This window comes from Tachyglossus aculeatus, chromosome X2 (genome assembly GCF_015852505.1).
Source record: "Tachyglossus aculeatus isolate mTacAcu1 chromosome X2, mTacAcu1.pri, whole genome shotgun sequence".
Lineage (NCBI taxonomy): Eukaryota > Metazoa > Chordata > Mammalia > Monotremata > Tachyglossidae > Tachyglossus > Tachyglossus aculeatus.
Genome location: NC_052100.1, coordinates 23,600,334 through 23,617,730, shown reverse-complemented (window position 1 = coordinate 23,617,730; position 17,397 = coordinate 23,600,334). Strand labels below are relative to the sequence as shown.

General features: G+C 43.6%; 1 protein-coding gene and 3 non-coding genes across 4 annotated transcripts in view; 1 reads left to right on the top strand and 3 right to left on the bottom strand.

Annotated features, from left to right (window-relative positions):
* Nucleotides 1-699: 699 nt before the first annotated feature.
* The window catches only part of LOC119949180 (mevalonyl-coenzyme A hydratase sidH-like), a 37,686-nt gene continuing 20,988 nt past the window's right edge, over nucleotides 700-17,397 (bottom strand). The window contains exons 4-6 of the mRNA XM_038770723.1: nucleotides 12,798-12,942; nucleotides 7,049-7,198; nucleotides 700-2,668 (exon numbers count right to left, since the gene is read on the bottom strand). Coding sequence (XP_038626651.1) covers nucleotides 2,448-2,668; nucleotides 7,049-7,198; nucleotides 12,798-12,942 — 516 coding nt within the window. The 3' untranslated portion in view covers nucleotides 700-2,447. The remainder of the gene's footprint in view (nucleotides 2,669-7,048; nucleotides 7,199-12,797; nucleotides 12,943-17,397) is intronic.
* On the bottom strand, nucleotides 6,872-7,009 carry LOC119949734. The gene has a single exon (XR_005457274.1). It is a non-coding gene; the product is annotated as a small nucleolar RNA SNORA7 (small nucleolar RNA).
* Nucleotides 15,527-15,664, bottom strand: LOC119949740. Its single transcript, XR_005457278.1, has one exon. It is a non-coding gene; the product is annotated as a small nucleolar RNA SNORA7 (small nucleolar RNA).
* On the top strand, nucleotides 16,319-16,456 carry LOC119949717. The gene has a single exon (XR_005457259.1). It is a non-coding gene; the product is annotated as a small nucleolar RNA SNORA7 (small nucleolar RNA).

Sequence of the window (17,397 nt, the reverse complement as noted above, 5' to 3'; positions counted from 1 at the left end):
CAAGGTCATCATTGATAAGTTGGTGATGAGGTTGGAGACCACAGGCTCAGCACACCTTTGCTGGCAAATACTTTACTTATAATTGGGCACATATCCTAAGAACCTCAGTGATGGGCCCAGAGCCCTGAGGTGGGACAGGGTTCTTACCCGAAATCCTACATCTGTCATGGTCTGGTGGGAAGAGTGCAGGCCTGGGAGTCAGAGGATCCGGGTTTTAATCCCGGCTCCACCATGTGTCTGCTGTGTGACCTCGAGTAAGTCATTTCAATTCTCTGTGCCTCCATTTCCTCATCTGTAAAATGGGGATTCCTTTCTACCTAGACTGTGAGCCCCATATGGGAGAGGGACCGTGTACAACCTGATTATCTACTCCAGTGCTTAGAACAGTGCTTGGCACATAGTAAATGGTTAAAAATAATATTATGATCATTATCATTATTATTATTATTATTACCTTGTCTCCATCTATCTTCTAGGGAGGGATACTGTAAGTAAAGTACTTGCCCATTTAATTTGCCAAATTCTCTCAGCCCTTATAATAATAGTAATATTAATTGTGGTATTTGTTAAGCACTTAACTATGTACCAAGCACTGTATTAAGCACCGGGGTGGATACAAGCAAATCGGGTTGGACACAGTCCCTGTCCCTCATGGGGCTCACAGTCTCAATCCCCATTGTACAGAGTAGTGAAGTGACTTGCCCAAGGTCACACAGCAGACAAGTGGCAGAGTCAGGATTAGAACCCATGACCTTCTGACTCCCAGGGAGGTGCTCTGTCTATCCACTGTGTCAACCTGCTTATCAAAATTGACCTCAGTCATTAATTTAATAAATTTAAGTACTTAATCAGTAACGTGTAAATTCAATATGAGTCTTTTCCCCCTGTATTAAATCTCTTCAAGCAGATGCTACCCACAGAAGCAGATAGCTTGTAATACGGGCAATTTGATTTCGAGTGTTTTAGATTGGGTTCATTCCTAGTTAAATAGTCATTATGAACTCTTCTCCACAGACTGAATTCTCAGGTAACTTAGTTTGAGGTCCCAGAGTTTTTATCTTACTTGCAAGTCTTTTGTGACAATTATGATATTTGTACACTCTGACTTCTGAGGTGATTGCAAAGGAAACATATTAGGTAAACATCAGCAAAGTACGAGAAATGAAATTTTAAGAGTTAAACAAATATTGTTTCTCAAAGCCGCACCTGTAAAGCAGCCTCCAAAACATGTATCTCATCCAAAACTCTGTGGTAACATTTACATTCACTCAAACTTTCCTTTCACTGTCAAATCTTCAAAAATGCTGAGCATTCAGCTTCAAAGTATCATTCAAATCATCATATTTTCCTACTCGTGGAGGACACCTTGTGGCAAAGGGGGAAACTAATAAATAGAAAATCCATTTTCACACGAGTTCCATAAGATAACCCAAGCAGCAAACGGCCTACTTTAAAAACAAACAAAAAATCCTCTTCTCCATAAGTTTGGGTTTTATGGCTATTATGAGTTAGCTGTACATGATTTTATCATTAGAACACTATAGATATTTGCATGACTCCATATACTAATTCCAAAATAGACTTGGATTGCAATCAGAGCTTCCCGGCTGTAATTTACTTCAGTACACCCTAAACGTGGAGATTGGGTTCTTGGAAAGTCTGTGCAAGGGAAAACTCATGCTGTAGAATTCACAGTGCCTGACAACATGCTCAGACTGTTTCTTTCAACAGCACAGCAGCCTATGTTTGAACAGTTCACGCTGTCAGAACATTCCTTAATTCCCTAACAATGCTCTAGCCAAGATACATAGGGAAAACAAGTGTTCTGGCAGAATTGGGTGCAGTCAATTTGTTCTGGCAGTTCTGAGTGCAATTAAAGTTGCCCTACATTCATGTGAGAGAAAAACTTGGGGAGGATTCTTCTCTTGTATCTTCCTCAGGCAACTGCTTTCTCTGTCAGGCAGTATACCTAACTTTTACCAACTACCTCATGAAAGTTTTAGTAAACTTTTTTCAGAGGTTCACATAACTCTTATAAACCTAGATTGTGGGTTGTAAGATAGTGCACTCTTCATTAAATGAAATAGAAACATATTAATGTGAACAAGCACCATGAAACAATAAGCGATAGTAAAATGATTTTATAGCATAGACCCAATTTAAAATGCCCAAAATATTGGGAAATTAAAATATTTAGCTCTCTAGTGCCATATTACTCTCTTCATCCCCCCCAAGCAACTCATGCTCATTTTGCTAACAGTTACAACTATTATTACTGTTTCTCTATGAATCAAAACACATGAGAATGAGATACTTAAGGCACAGGTTATGTTACTTGAAATCCAGAAGGAAACAAGCTAAATTTTGCCAATACACTTTAGATTCAAATGTTCTTTATGGATTATTATAACATTTATTTTTCTAGCCTGTGAAAAGGATACTTGTTCTCACAACTTTCCTCCCCGTCCCTCGCCAGAAGTGAACCTTTGGGCACCAGGGACTGACTCTTTCAAAAGCACTTGGGCACCTGTGTCAAATTCAAACTGCATGGCACTGGTGAAGGAGGAGGCATCAAAGACGCTGTGGTACGCAGAGCTTCTGTCTCCACGCATGCACTGCTGAGGGAAGGCCGAGATCTGTTCCGCTAATTTGATAGCAGCCTGAAGAGCTATAAGAAAAGTCATAAGAGAGTGGTAAAATAACCCTTATAGGCTGAGGGATCGTGGGGCCTTTTATTTCTGTTCTTCCGACATCTTTTCATCCCTGCCCTTCATCCCTTCTTCATGCTTTCCACAAAGCACCACCAGAAACAGAGAGAGAAGCAGCATGGCTCAGTGGAAAGAGCACAGGCTTGGGAGTCAAAGGTCATGGGTTCTAATCCCAGCTCCGCCACTTATTAGCTGTGTGACTTTGGGCAAGTCACTTAATTTCTCTGTGCCTCAACTACCTCATCTGTAAAATGGGGATTAAGACTGTGAGCCCCATGTGGGACAACCTGATTACCTTGTATCCCCCCAGTGCTTAGAACAGTGCTTGGCACATAGTAAGCACTTAACAAATGCCATCATTATTATTATTAGAAACATTTTATTCTGGTTTTTGTCCCCTTCACTCTTCTGAGAACACACTCACTAAGGTTTCCAATGACCTCTTTGAGCTAATCTAATGAGTTCAATCAATCAGTCGTATTTATTGAGTACTTATTGTGTGCACAGCACTGTACTGAGCACTTGGGAAAGTACAACACAACAATGTAACAGACACATTCCATACCCACAGTGAGCTTGCAGTCTAGAGGGGACTGGATGAGCTCTTCTCTGTCTTATTCCTCCTTGACTTCTCCGCTTCTTTGACACAGCTGACCACCAATGTGGTACTCTCCTGGTTCTCTTCCTACCTCCTTGACCACTCCTTCTCAGTTTCCTTTGCTGGCTCATTGTCCTTCCCTCCCCCTTTACCTTGGGTGTTTCAAAAGACTTTGTTCTTGGTCCTCTACACTTTTCACCCTACACTCAATTTCTCAGGAAATTTATTCACTGTTCATTTTAGCTACTACCTTTCTGCAGATGAAATACTAGCCCTGACTTCTCCACCATCATTTACTCATTTATTCAGTCATTCATTCAATAAAATTTACTGAACACAAACTGTGTGCAGAGCACTACTAGGCACACAGGAGTATACAATAAAGGTATACGATGCAGTCTTTGCTCTGGAGGGATCTACAATCTAAACTCACCTACTGTACAGTTTTGCATTTCCTCTTGCCTCCAGGACATTTCCCCATGGAGAACTCCTTGGCACTTTACACTCAATATGACAAAAACAGAACACCTCATCATCTCTCACTCTTGTTTTGTTTTGTTGTCTGTCTCCCCGCTTCTAGACTATGAACCAAAATGGGAATAATTTAAAAGGAATCAAAATATCAGAATGAATATGGTAGGAAATCTAAAGAGGCATTAGCCCTATGTTGTTACATAAAATAACTGCAGCTTCAGGAAATTTGAATACCCTCCTCTTTCGCGCCACCAAATAATCAAAATAATCTATTTTTTTAAAAAAAATCTAAACATTTGAAATGGCATTTTTTCCAAGAATTGTGGGTCTCTTGAATAAACTTTTCTTTCCTATGTGAAAAGTTTTACAGATGATAGGGAACACAATTTCCTAAGTCATTTTCATGCCTTTAAAAGAACAGCATGTGGAAAAATTTAACAAGGCAGGAAAATAGGCTAAAGTAAGCAGAAGTCATATAAGTTTAAGTTGAAAAGAAACAGTTGCTACTGTGCACTAAAACAGTTTCCACATGAGTCCAAAATATAGTATAGTGTCTCCTCCCTTTCACTTCCTCGGGAAATGTTTAGGGATAAATATAAATATTTATCTTTTAGGGGTATTTGATTACCACAGGCAAAGTAGTCTAATGCCACAATCAATCAATGGTATTTATTGAGCACTTACTATGTGCAGAGCACTGTAATAAATGCTTGGGAAAGTATACAACAAAATTAGTAGACTCGTTCCCTGCCAAGACAAGGCTTCTAAATGACCAATCTGGCAGAGTCAAAGGTAATTCAAATTAAAAACAGGAATATTTAAACTACCACATTCATCTCCTACTTAGTAGGAGAAGGGGGCTTTTTTTCAGGGTTATAACTTTGTTATTGGAAGGAAACTTCCAAAATTGTATTTTCCACATTTTTAACCTTCTACCAACTACCATATAGTGCCTGACGTATAGTAAGTGCTTTAATACCATTACTATTATTATTGTATCCAAGTATCTACTTTGTCTCAGAGCTGTTGATAAAACATCGAAACAAAAAAATGCAAATTCTGGATAAAATCAGTAGTCCATCCAGCCCAGGACTCTGTCTCTTAAGAGTGGCAGTAGTATATGTTTGAGAGAACAGTGTGATGACTTAAGGATTAGAGATGTGCCATCTAGCATCCCTAACTCTCCCCCTCAACATGCTTAACTTCTCTTCCAGGAATCCATCATGGACCACTTGTCCATGTATTTACCCAAACCTCTCTTGAACCTGTTGATATTTTCATCATGCTTCGCTCCTCTGAAAATGGATTCCATGTTTATGCCTCCCCTTCTCCCTGCCCCCCGAGGGACAAAGTGTAAGTAGCAGCACCCATGGGGGTGGCAATTTTTGAAATTGATAAATGCAAATTGCAAGAGTGATGGATTCACTCTCTGACTCGACTTATCAAGAGTTAAAGATCAACCGGGTGTATTTCTTTCTTCTTTCTATAATCTGCTGGCATGACCAAGTGAGCCAGTAGGCAAAAAAATAACCCTAATGGCCAGCATGTCAGATTGCTAGCTTTCTGTTCCACTGCAAGACACAAAAAAGCAGTGTTTTACTAACTACCTCATGCAGTTTTTAGTGTTGTACTCCATGGGGTAGGGGATTGAGAAGAAAGGAAAAGGAAAGTAAGGGTACTTAGTCTACTGGAGATCCTATAAGGTTTAAAAAAAAAATCAGGACCAAAATAGCATCACTGCTTGACCAGACAAAATACATCCTGAAAGTAATATAGAATTCTACCTTTGTGTGACTCCTTAGATCTGATCTTTCATCTTTCTTACCGGGCTGATACCTTAGTGGGGTTTTCTTTTCACATTAGTTCCAGGTCCTGATGCAACAGTGTTCAAATTAAAGCCAAAAAAATGTTGGCCAGTAAATTCCTATTTTTGGTTTCTTGGAAGGAGAAACTTCCTAAGACAGAGTTTTATATTTGCAAAATAAGTCACTATTGGGTAAAATAAACAGCCCAAATTGGGACACTTCATCATCATTTACCTAATTTGGAATATTGGAAACTGTGCTGACGCAACCCAGGATTTCATTTGACAAATAACAACTGAGCTCATCTGAACGGGGTGGTAAATGTGAAAAGGTAAACTATGAGAAATATTGCATAATGAGGCCACAAGAAAAAAGTTCAGGGCTCTTTAAACGCTTTGGATATTTGCTCCAGTGCCTCTGTTGAGTCAGACCTTGGACCATGGTGGCTTGAACCAAAAATAACACAACAAATTGCAAAGGTTACCAAGGTTTTGGTCAGCTCTTTATGACCTTACAGCAGTCCCTTTCTGTTGAGTGGAAATGCAACATTTAACATAGTTAACTGGTTAGGGGACCCTCCTAAAATACTATTTTTCCCCTCAAAGTTGCTTACATCTCTCTCGAGGTCTTCGTTTCTGGTTTTTGAACTTAGGGAATGGAAAAATGACTTAGAGATATTTGAAACAAAGTAAAAGGAAACATTTATCTTCGGAGAATTGTCCATGACTATCCCATGGTAGGATAAGACTCCTTGTTCACAAACGGAGAAAAGAATTAATTCCAATAGTAACGTGGAATCTAGAGCTACATGCATAAGAGGTGACGGGTGGTAAAGTCAGAGAGATGGGGCCGGAAAAAATTAGGATGTGAAATGATCCATCCACTGTCAGAGACAGAATACTGGACTGGATTGATCATTGAACTGACTCAGAAATGACATTTCTTATGTTCTTATTTGTGGCTGTTCTCTTCCTCCAAAATATAGCACCCATATGCATTTTTCTAGGACTACTACCACAGAAGAGATGGTGTTATGTAGAGAGGGAGAGATGATACATTTGTCTTGTCTTATGTTGTCGGAGTTGTCTCCAACCCATAGTGAGTCCATGGACACATCTTTCCCAGAATGCCCCACCTCCATCTGCAATCGTTCTGGTAGTGGATCCATAGAGTTTTCTTGGTAAAAATACAGGAGTGATTTACCATTGCCTTCTTCCGTGCAGAAACCTGAGTCTCCACCCTCAACTCTCTCCAGTGCCACTGCTGCCCAGCACAGGTGAGTTTTGACTTGTAGCAGATTGTCTTCCACTCGCTAGCCACCGCCCAAGCTAGGAATGGAATGGGTATGCCTCTGCTTGACTCCCCCTCCCATAGCCGAGACTGGTAGAGTACTGGAAACCCTCCAGGTGCGATCCTGAGGGGGGGATAACACATTTACTTATCCTCAATTACCCATTACTTACCTTGGCCATCAGGGACCACTCGATTGGCTAATCCAAACTCATATGCTTCCGATGCACCAATGGGGCGACCAGTTAGAATGAGATCCAGGGCTCTCGACAGGCCAATGAGCCTGGGTAGCCTTACGGTTCCACCATCTAATAATGGAACTCCTACAAAGTAAATGAGGCAGAAGGTGAAACTCCAATAACCCAAGAGAGGGATGGTTGCTCCCTGAAATATAACAGAACTACATATTCTCCGGAGCCTCTAACAATTCCATTCTAGGCTGCACATGACTGGAAAACTACCCGAAAGGGCAGCCTCTCCCATAGACTGTGAGCCCCCTGAGGGGCAGTGTCCTTGTCTAATTCCCGTCTGAGTATTCTCTCCCAGAGCTTAGTACAGTGCTCTGCATAGAGTAAACATTTTAGTAAAAACTCTAAGTTATTACATCTTGAAAATCAACGCCATTGCATTTTTGTCACACCAGTGTCATTAGGGGGAGTCCAGGTAAGATCGATCAGTCAATCAATGGTATTGATTAAGCACTTACCGTGTACAGAGCACTGTACTAAGTTATTGGAAGAGTACAATAGAGTAATGAGATGTGGCTTTGCTCTATTTCTGAAGTGAAACAGGATATATTGAGGCAAAAAGAACTGTAAACATTCTGTAGCCTAAAGCCCTTCAGTTTTCCATTATTGCTTTGATTTTAAAACACACACACACACCCCACCCCCACATCCCCCCCATCCAAATGCTCTTCATTCCGTTCCTCCCTCAACCTTCTGATAGCTTTCTGCTCTGCCTCTTCAGGGAGTGCTGACACCTGAACTGACCCTCCAAGTCTTAGCTCTTAGGAACTCCTGTCAATATGAGAGAGTCCCTGAACTGAAATCCCCTTTCAGAAAGGTTGAATCAGCTGTGGCTGGGAGCGTCTCCCACTCTCTTGTCCTACCATGCCCCTCTTGGAAAATGTTAACCTTTCCACACCAGCCCCACCTTGTTCTGGATGGGATTTCCCCATCTCCTCCTTTGAGGGTTATTATTCCAGGCCCTCAGGGAGTCCTGAGGCATTCGGAAATAAAAGAGCCTTTTTTTCTGCTTGTGGTGGACTTGGCCTCCAGGATAAGGCTGAATTGAGCACTACCCCAAGCCAAAATTACAGGTCACAGGAAAAGGGAGAGATCATCTAAGGCTCCGGTCCAAGCCACTGCCATCTCAGCTCTATGAGTCATTGTGCCCAGAGAGAAGGGTTGGGCTCCAGAAACCACCAGAAAGTAGGGCGGATGGATGGCACCCAAATTCAAGGGTCTGTGTAGGGGCCATTTTCTCCCTCAGAGGATAGAGATCACCTGCAGCAGACTACTCAGAAGGCCTGAACAGAACCTGACACTGTTTTTTTTTTTTTTTTTTTTTACATCGCTGGAGGAAATGAGAAACATCCGTGTGGAAGGACAATTGGGGTAAGCAATTTTCTGATCCCAAATTGTCCTTTATTTCCAATCTATGGAACAAAAATCCCAAAGGCAATTTCCCAGTTTCCGAAACAGAAATCCAGCAAGCTTCCTCCTTTTCACCCCTCCCCATGTCTCTCTTCAGATTTCCCTTTTCACTTTCTTGGCCCCTCTCCCTTCTCTATTCCAGTGTTTCCCTGTTGGCAGGATGAAGCAGCCTGACCTTTCCTGGGATTTGCTGGTCCTCTCCCTTGTCAGAAGCAGTGTGGCCTAGTGGAAAGAACGGGACTGAGAGACAGAGGTCCGTGATTCGAATTCCTGCCGGTGTGACCTTGGGAAAATCACTTCTCTTCTCTGTGCTTCAGTTTCCTCATCCGATAAATGGAGACTCAATCCCTGCTCTTCCCTTCTTTTAGTTTGTGAACCCCATGTGGGCTGGAACTGACTCAGACCTGATGATCTTGTATCAATTCCAGCACTTAATACAGTGCTTGGCAAACAGTAAGCTCTTTAAAAATACCACAATTATTATTATTATTATTCTCAAAAGGCAACATTGTGAGTCCCTTGGATGAGAGAAGCAGGCCTCCTCATCCACCTCTCACTCGACCCCCCATTTCCACACCACTGCTGCATCACCTATGAATCCTCACTAGCATAGAACAGCACGGGCCTGGAAGTCAGAAGCTCCCGGGTTCTAATTTTGGCTCCACCACTAGTCTGCTGTGTGACCTTGGGCAAGCAACTTCATTTCTCTGTACCTCAGTTAACTCATCCGTAAAATGGGGATTGAGACTGGGAGTCCCACATGATACAGGGACTGTGTCCCATCCGATTTCCTCGTAACCACCCCAGTGCTTAGTACAGTGCTGGGCATTTAGTAAGTGCTTAACAAATACCACAATAATAATAATTAGTAGTAGTAGTATTAGCTATAAGCACTTATGCACATAACTTTAAAATATGCTGTTTCCCCTACCTATAAATGTATTTTACACTCTGTCTCCCTGCTAGACTATAAGCACCTTGACAGCAGGGATCATATATAATAATAATAGCACTTATTAAGTGCTTACTCTGTGCAAAGCACTTTTCTAAGCGCTACTAACTCCATTGAATCATACTCTCCCAAGCTAGACTATAAGTGCCTTAATTCATTGAGTGCTTACTGTGTGCAGAGCACTGTACTAAGGCCTGGGAAGTACAAGTTGGCAACATAGAGAGACAGTCCCTACCCAACAACGGGCTCACAGTCTAGAAGGGGGAGACAGACAACAAAACAAAACATATGGACTTGGATTTGCACCCTTTATTAACCTCTCCCTCAGCCCCACAGCATTTATGTACATATCCGTAATGTATTTATTTATATCAAGGTCTGTCTCCTCCTCTAGATTGTAAGCTTGCTACGGGCATGGAACATGTCTATCAACTCTGTTATACTGAACTCTCCCAAGCACTTAGTACAGAGCTCTGAACGCAGGAAGCATTCAGTAAAACTCCACTGAATCGTACTCTCCCAAGCACTTAGTACAGTGCTCTGCACATAGTATGTGCTCAAAGAATACCACTGATGGATTGATTGAGCCATCAAGTCAAACCCAACAGTGGAACAACCTTCATTTGAACTGTTAAAGTTCAGGCAGCGGTTCAGTCTACAAGAGGAAAATTTAAAATTGGTGTGAAAAAACCCTCCAGAATCAACATGTCTCTGAACAGCCCTAACTCTGGCTCTTTAGCCTGCTACCAGTAGGGGAATTTGCCCCTACCATTTCCACCACTGCAATTTGGGACAAAAAGCATTAAGGTGGGATCAAGAAGAAAGCTCTGCCACATGTCTGCTGGGTGACCTTGGGCAAGTCACTTAACCTCTCTGTGCCTCAGTTAACCTCATCTGTCAAATGGGGATTAAGACTGTGAACCCCATGTTGGATAGAGACCACGTCCAACCTGATTAGCTTGTGTCTACCCTAGAGCTTAGAATGGTGCTTGACAAACTGTAAGTGATGATGATGATGGCATTTACTAAGCGCTTACTATGTGCAAAGCACTGTTCTAAGCATTGGGGAGGTTACAAGGTGATCAGGTTGTCCCACAGGGGGCTCACAGTCTTAATCCCCATTTTACAGATGAGGTCACTGAGGCACAGAGAAGTTAAGTGACTTGCCCAAAGTCACACAACTGACAGTTGGCGGAGCCGGGACTTGAACCCCTGACCTCTGACTCCAAAGCCCGGGCTCTTTCCACTGAGCCACGCTGCTTCTCATAAATACCATTAAGTGCTTAATAAACACCATCAAGAAAACAAAAAACCCACCCCAAAACTCTACTGCATCCATCAATGTTAATGCATAACTAAACAAGTAAATACATAATAAATATTTATTTATTTTTGTATGCATATTGTCTGTCTTCCCCTCTAGACTGTGAGCTCATTGTGGGCAGAGAATTTGTCTGTTGTACTCTCCCAAGTGCTTAGTACAGTATTTTGCATATGGTAAGTGCTCAATAAATACGATTGAGTTAATGAATGAATGAATAGTAATAGCTTAACAAACACCTCAAGTAGTAGTGTTACTACTACTGCACTGATACTGGCAAAGAGAGGAAGCCATAAAGTGGTGTCTAGGGGTCAGGGATAAATACCAAACCCTAGAGATCTAGGGAAAGGGTCATACTTCTCCTGTTTCTAGTTTGAACCCAGGCTTCCAATCTGCTGATCCTTAGTCCTTACCCTAGGATTTGAAAGATCTCATAAAAAAGTTGTATTAAAACTGCATTTAGCAACTGAAATAAGTAATGGTGAATTTGAATTCTGCCAGCCGAGGTAATGGAGTGAATCCATCATTCCACTGGCTCCTTTAGAGCGGGGCTGTCAAACACAACCAAACTGGCTTGTGAGGTCAAATTTCTTTTGAAGAAAAACTGGTGGTTCAGTTTGTGCTCAGAGTTGTGGGGAGGGGAGAGAATGGTGTGCTGATGGAGTGCTGGAGTTAAACACTGCTATTTAGAATGGGACAGTGTATGGCAGAAGTGGGAAGGGGATGAGGAGGAAAAAAAATGGGGAGGAGTGCAGACCTTGAGCAGCTACGGGGAATGGATTCTTGGAGTACAAAACCACAGCATGAAAGTGTCTAACTCCAACCCGCATTCCTTCCTGTCCCTTCCCTCTCCACCCCCACCATATTTTCTTTCCCTTCAATGTCTCCTCTCCCTTCACATCTGCCTCTCTTTCTCCCTCCTCTCTCCTCCTCCCTAGGTTGCATTTCTATCTGAGCAAAAGTGGCTGCCTTGTCAGAAGCCGTGGAGGAGGCTTTCCACACAGCCCAGTTTTTCCATCTTCAGCAGAAGGGGTGGGGGAGGCTGGAAGGTGGAAAGCCTGGAAGGTGGAAAGCCTGGAAGATGGAAAGCCCCCTCCACAGCTGCTGACAATGCGGCCACTTTTGCTCAGACAAAAATGCAACCCAGGAAAACTTGTATAGGGAGGTTTGATGTGGGGGTGGTCACTGTGCCACCACCAGAAAACCAGGCCTGTACACACTGGGCGCGCTCCTTCTGGGCTCGCTCCCTCTGGGGTAATACCCTGGGCATGTGTCCAAGAGAAGACAAGTCCTGTCTGCTGTGCTGATTCTGCTCAGCTAGAGGCAGGGAGTGGCCAGGACAGCATGGATTTGCTAGAGCTGTTTTTCCCAATATTGAGGTGGAAAGGGAAGGAAGAATCCAGTCACAGCACCTCAAAGAAGGAGTATGGCCTAGTGAAAGGGTCAGAGGCTGGGTTCTAATCCTGGCTCCATCACTTGCCTGCTGTATGCCTCAGGCAAGTTACTTAGCATCTCTGGGCCTCATCTGTAAAATGAGGACACCATAACTGTTCACCCTTCCCCTTAGACTGTGTGGCCCATGTGGGAAGGGACTCTGTCCAACCTGATTATCTTGTATCTACCCCAGTGCTTGGTACAATGCTTGACACACAGTAGGAGCTTATCAAATACTACAATTATTTACATTCTCGTGTCATTATTTAACTTCTGGTGTCATTACCCATTGAGACATATTAATAGTAACAATAATAGTAACTGTGGTATTTGGTAAGCACTTGTTATATGCCAGGCACTGCACTTTTTCTTCACCCTCTAGGAAATTGAAAAATGATCAATTATTAGACAACAAAATTCCATAACATGTGGGGATGTTTCCAGCTTTTTAATGCCCAACGTTGCTTATGCTGTGGGGGTGACTTTGAGAAGAAAATGAAGCATCGCTAACCAACAGTGACTCCCTCTGAAGCGTCTTGCCCCAGGCACGTACATACCAAATCGCCTGCAGAAAACCCCGAGAACTGCACTCTCTTCCACCACCCGGAGATCGGCAAGCAAGGAGAGCTCCAGGCCTCCGGCCACGGCATAGCCGCTGACCGCAGCAATCACGGGTTTGGAAAACTGCATCCGGGAGGGACCCTAACAAAACAAACAACAAACACAAGGCTCAGACCGCACGCCCAAGATTTCTGGGCTGAAATTCACCTAAGCGACACATTAATAACATTAAGCAATTCAGCCCAGTTTCACCTATCTGGAATGCCTTTCTCTAGCAATCCCCTTTCTTTGACGTCCATGCCTCCGTATCCACACCTGCTTCCCCTGAATGCCTCTTGAAAGGCACATGGAAGGGGATGGATGAGTTTGGCTGGAATATTCAGCCTCTAATTCCCCCAGAAAAAGACTCAATCACATGGCTGGTAAAATTGGTTAGCGTGGCAAACACTGTGCTAAGCACCGGGATAGATACAGGATAAGCAGATTCCTGTTTCTCAAATGCAATTCATTTGCCAACTTGTACTTCCCAAATGCTTAGTACAGTGCTCTGCACACAGTAAGCGCTCAATAAATACGACTGAATGAATGAATACTCTCTGTAATACTCCCATGTAAATAATACACCAGGGTTGATCTCTCCCTGACCGCTAACCCACCACCTAACCTTCCTCAGAATCTTTAAGGGGACAGTAATAGTAATGGTATTTATTAAGCGCTTACTATGTGCAAAGCACTGTTCTAAGTGCTGGGGAGGTTACAAGGTGATCAGGTTGTCCCACGGGGGGCTCACAGTCTTAATCCCCATTTTACAGATGAATGGCTTTTGAATCTTGTATTCCTCAAGAGTAAAGGGAAAACTGGGTCCTTGAGAGGAGTGAGGAGTCCATGGGCCACACGGCCCTACCTGGCGCCATACAGCCCCACACAGGCCCCCATGGACACACAGAGCCACACGGAGCAGCACACAGCCACACACTGCCTCACACGGCCCTAGAGAGCCCCACAAAGCTGCTCACAGCTGCACACAATGCCTCAGGGCTCCACATGACCCCACAAAGACACACACACACACACCACCACCACCCCCGCCACTCCCTCCTTCACAAAGCCGCACATACAAACACACAACCCCAGACAACACCACCAGGTGATGGCGAAGCTGGGGCCAGGCCACTTGCTGATTCTACTGTCAGGCCATCCGGCCTGGGCTCTCCTTTGCACATTCCAGTTGCCTGCCCTCCGGCCGCCCCCTCACACTTAAATGGGAAGAGTGACAGCCTGACAACCAACAAATCAATTAATCAATGGTCTTTAGTGACCATTTATTCTGTATTGAACATTTGGGAAATTACAGTAAAATAGAGTTGGTAGTCAAAATCCCTGCCCTCGAGGAGTTTATCACCCTGTAATAAATAAAGTACAGATAGGGGAAGCAGCAGAGTAGAGTATAAGGATAGGAATATAGCCTGGGGGTTGGGTAAAAGAATTCTCTTGAAAGACATATGGGAGGACGGGTGAGTTCGGCTGGAGCATTCAGACTCTAATTCCCCCAGAAAAAGACTCTATTATATGGCTGGTAAAATTGGGTGAGCACCACCTATGTGAGGGTTGAGGGGTTGGGTGAGTATCCAAATTCTCAGGGGGAACAGACCCAAATGCATAGGCATCCTAAGGTCCACGGAATGGAGGGAGAAGAGGGAAGGGACATGAGACGATAGTCAGGGAGGGCTTCATGGAAGAGATGTGATTGTTAGTGGGATTTTGAAGATGGGGAAGGTGGTGGTCTGTTGTATATGAGTGGGGGCAGGGGAGGAATTCCCCAGACAGGGAGGAGAACATGGGCAAGGTGTCCACGAGCTGGAGGTACACAGAGTAGGTTGGGCTTCTGGACTCTGGGTCATTATGTGACAACCTGCTGCCCCCTGCTGGGGTCGCTTTGAACAGCGAGTGGGACCCCAAACAGCACATTCTCCGCTGCTCCGGGCACTGTAGAAGGCACTGTCCCTACAATAATAATCATAACGATGATGGCATTAATTAAGCGCTTCCTATGTGCAAAGCACTGTTCTAAGCGCTGGGGAGGTTACAAGGTGATCAGGTTGTCCCACGGGGGGCTCAGAGTCTTCATCCTCATTTTACAGGTGAGGTAACTGAGGCACAGAGAAGTTAAGTGACTTGCCCAAAGTCACACAGCTGACAACTGGCGGAGCCGGGATTTGAACCCCTGACCACTGACTCCAAAGCCCGTGCTCTTTCCACTGAGCCATGCTGCTTCTCCCAACAGAGAGAGATGAAGGCTTCAGTCCAGGACACAGTTGAGATGGACACAGAGGCCAGGATTGCTGGTCAGCAGAATCACCAGATGCCCCATCCCCAGCATTTTTCGGAAACAACACAGAACCAGACTTCCTTTCCTCCTAATTTGGCTCTCTATGACCTATCTAAAACGTATACCCCCAAACTCAAAAATTCAAACTCCTGTCCTGAATATGTCACTTGTCTTGTCTTATGCTGTTGAGTCATCTCCAACCCACAGCAACTCTAACGGACACATCTCTCCCAGAATGCCCCACCTCCATCTACAATCGTTCTGGTAGCATATCAATAGAGTTTTCTCAGTAATAATATGGAAGTGGTTTACAATTGTCTCCTTCCGCACGGTAAACTTGAGTCTCCACCCTCGACTCTCTCCCGTGCCACTGCTGTCCAGCACAGATGAGTTTTGACTTGTAGCAGATTGACTTCCATTCGCTAGTCACTGCCCAAGCTAGGAATGGAATGGGTATGCCTCTGCTTGACTCTCCCTCCCATAGTTGAGACTGGTAGAGTACCGGAAACTCTCCAGGTGTGATCCTGGGAGGGGGAATATATCACTACATTATGGTTTTCACAGTAGGCCTTAGTCAGTAACAGCTACTGTTCAGTATGCTCTTTGTGGGCAGGGTTGATCACGTTTAAAAACTCCATTATATTGTACTTTCCCAAGCACTTATTACAGTGCTCTGCACATGGTTAGCTCTCAATAAATACCACTGATAGATTCTGTTATCTGTTTTAATTTTCCTTTGGAATCACTTTTGCACTGCTCCAATAGCAACAGATTAATCTTTCATTGACTTTTAATGTGAATGATTTCCAACACAAATTTGTAACAATAGTCTTGTGGCTATTAAATGGAAAACAAGCCAAACTAGGTCGAATTGTCATTCAAAATCTTATTTTTCCAAAATGCTCACCTAAATTATATTTTAATCTCTTAAAGATCAAAACCAATTTCTCAGGCAAACCAAAATTTAAAGCAAAATTAAGCAAATCAAGCCAAATCAAAATTCTAAGCAAAATCAAGTAAATCCAAACTAATTTTACTAAATTGTAATGGGTCAAATTAATCTAAGAGTTTTGCCTTCTCCTTCCATTTCACCGATGGATATAGGGATCTTCTCAACTTGCCTGTACGTATGAAGGAATGAAAAGGAACATAAATTAGAGTAATTTATAGTGTCTAAACTAGTTACTTCCACTCTCAGAACTGCACCCGGAGAGTTTCTGGTACTCTACCAGTCTCGGCTACAGGAGGGAGAGTCGAGCAGTGGCCTACCCGTTCCATTCCTAGCTTGGGCAGTGGCTGGCGAGTGGAAGGCAATCTGCTACAAGTCAAAACTCACCTATGCTGGGCAGCAGTGGCATGGGAGAGAGTCGAGGGCAGAGACTCAAGTTTACTGCGTGCAAGGAGGCAATGGTAAACACTTCTGCATTTTTACCATAAAAACTCTATGGATCCACTACCAGAGCGACTGCAGATGGAGGTGGGGCGTTCTGGGACAGATATGTCCTTGGAGTCGCTATGGGTCAGAGATAACTCGACAGCATAAGACAGGACAAACTGGTTCCTTATCCACTCAAATCAAACATCTTCAGACGTGAATAGGAAGGGAGTAGCATACCTCTCAAAACATGGACTGGATCTGAGATATGTAAATTGAGGACATTTGCTCACAAATCCATACTTTCCTCTCCATTTCCCTTTCTGGCTTCAAGCATTGGGCTCTGTAGACACTGGAGGGAATGCACTCAGCACCACAACATCTTGACAAGACACAATTTCAGTTCAGTCCATAATTTAAGAGGCAATTAATCTGAAGACATGAATCCTTTTAAAAACTGACACCCCATCTTTTCTCTGACCCCCACTCAGTTCAAACAGGACACCATAGACTGTGGAGGGATAGCCCATACTGCTCTCAGAACTCTAGCCAAGACTTGGGCAGAGTGGGATGGGTCATATGTGGAGCCTCAGCTATAATTTAAAGTTTCACCTCTTCCACTGGCTTGCATCCTACATGAGTTGAATACTGCTTGGGGTTGCTCTCCTTTGTCCCTGGAAATGTTCTGAACAGGAGTTTCAGAAGTGTGTGCTGATGCTGGAGCCTAGAAAGAGAGCCCTTTCAATGTAATAAGGAGGTGGGCAAGCTTAAATTTCTTGTGGAGAGTGCGGCCTTCTGCTTGGGAAAGATAATACCCAGTGTTTGAGCTGTCCTCATTTTAGACGGAATGCAATGAGTAGGAAGGATACGTGAAGATTTTTGGAGCAAAGTA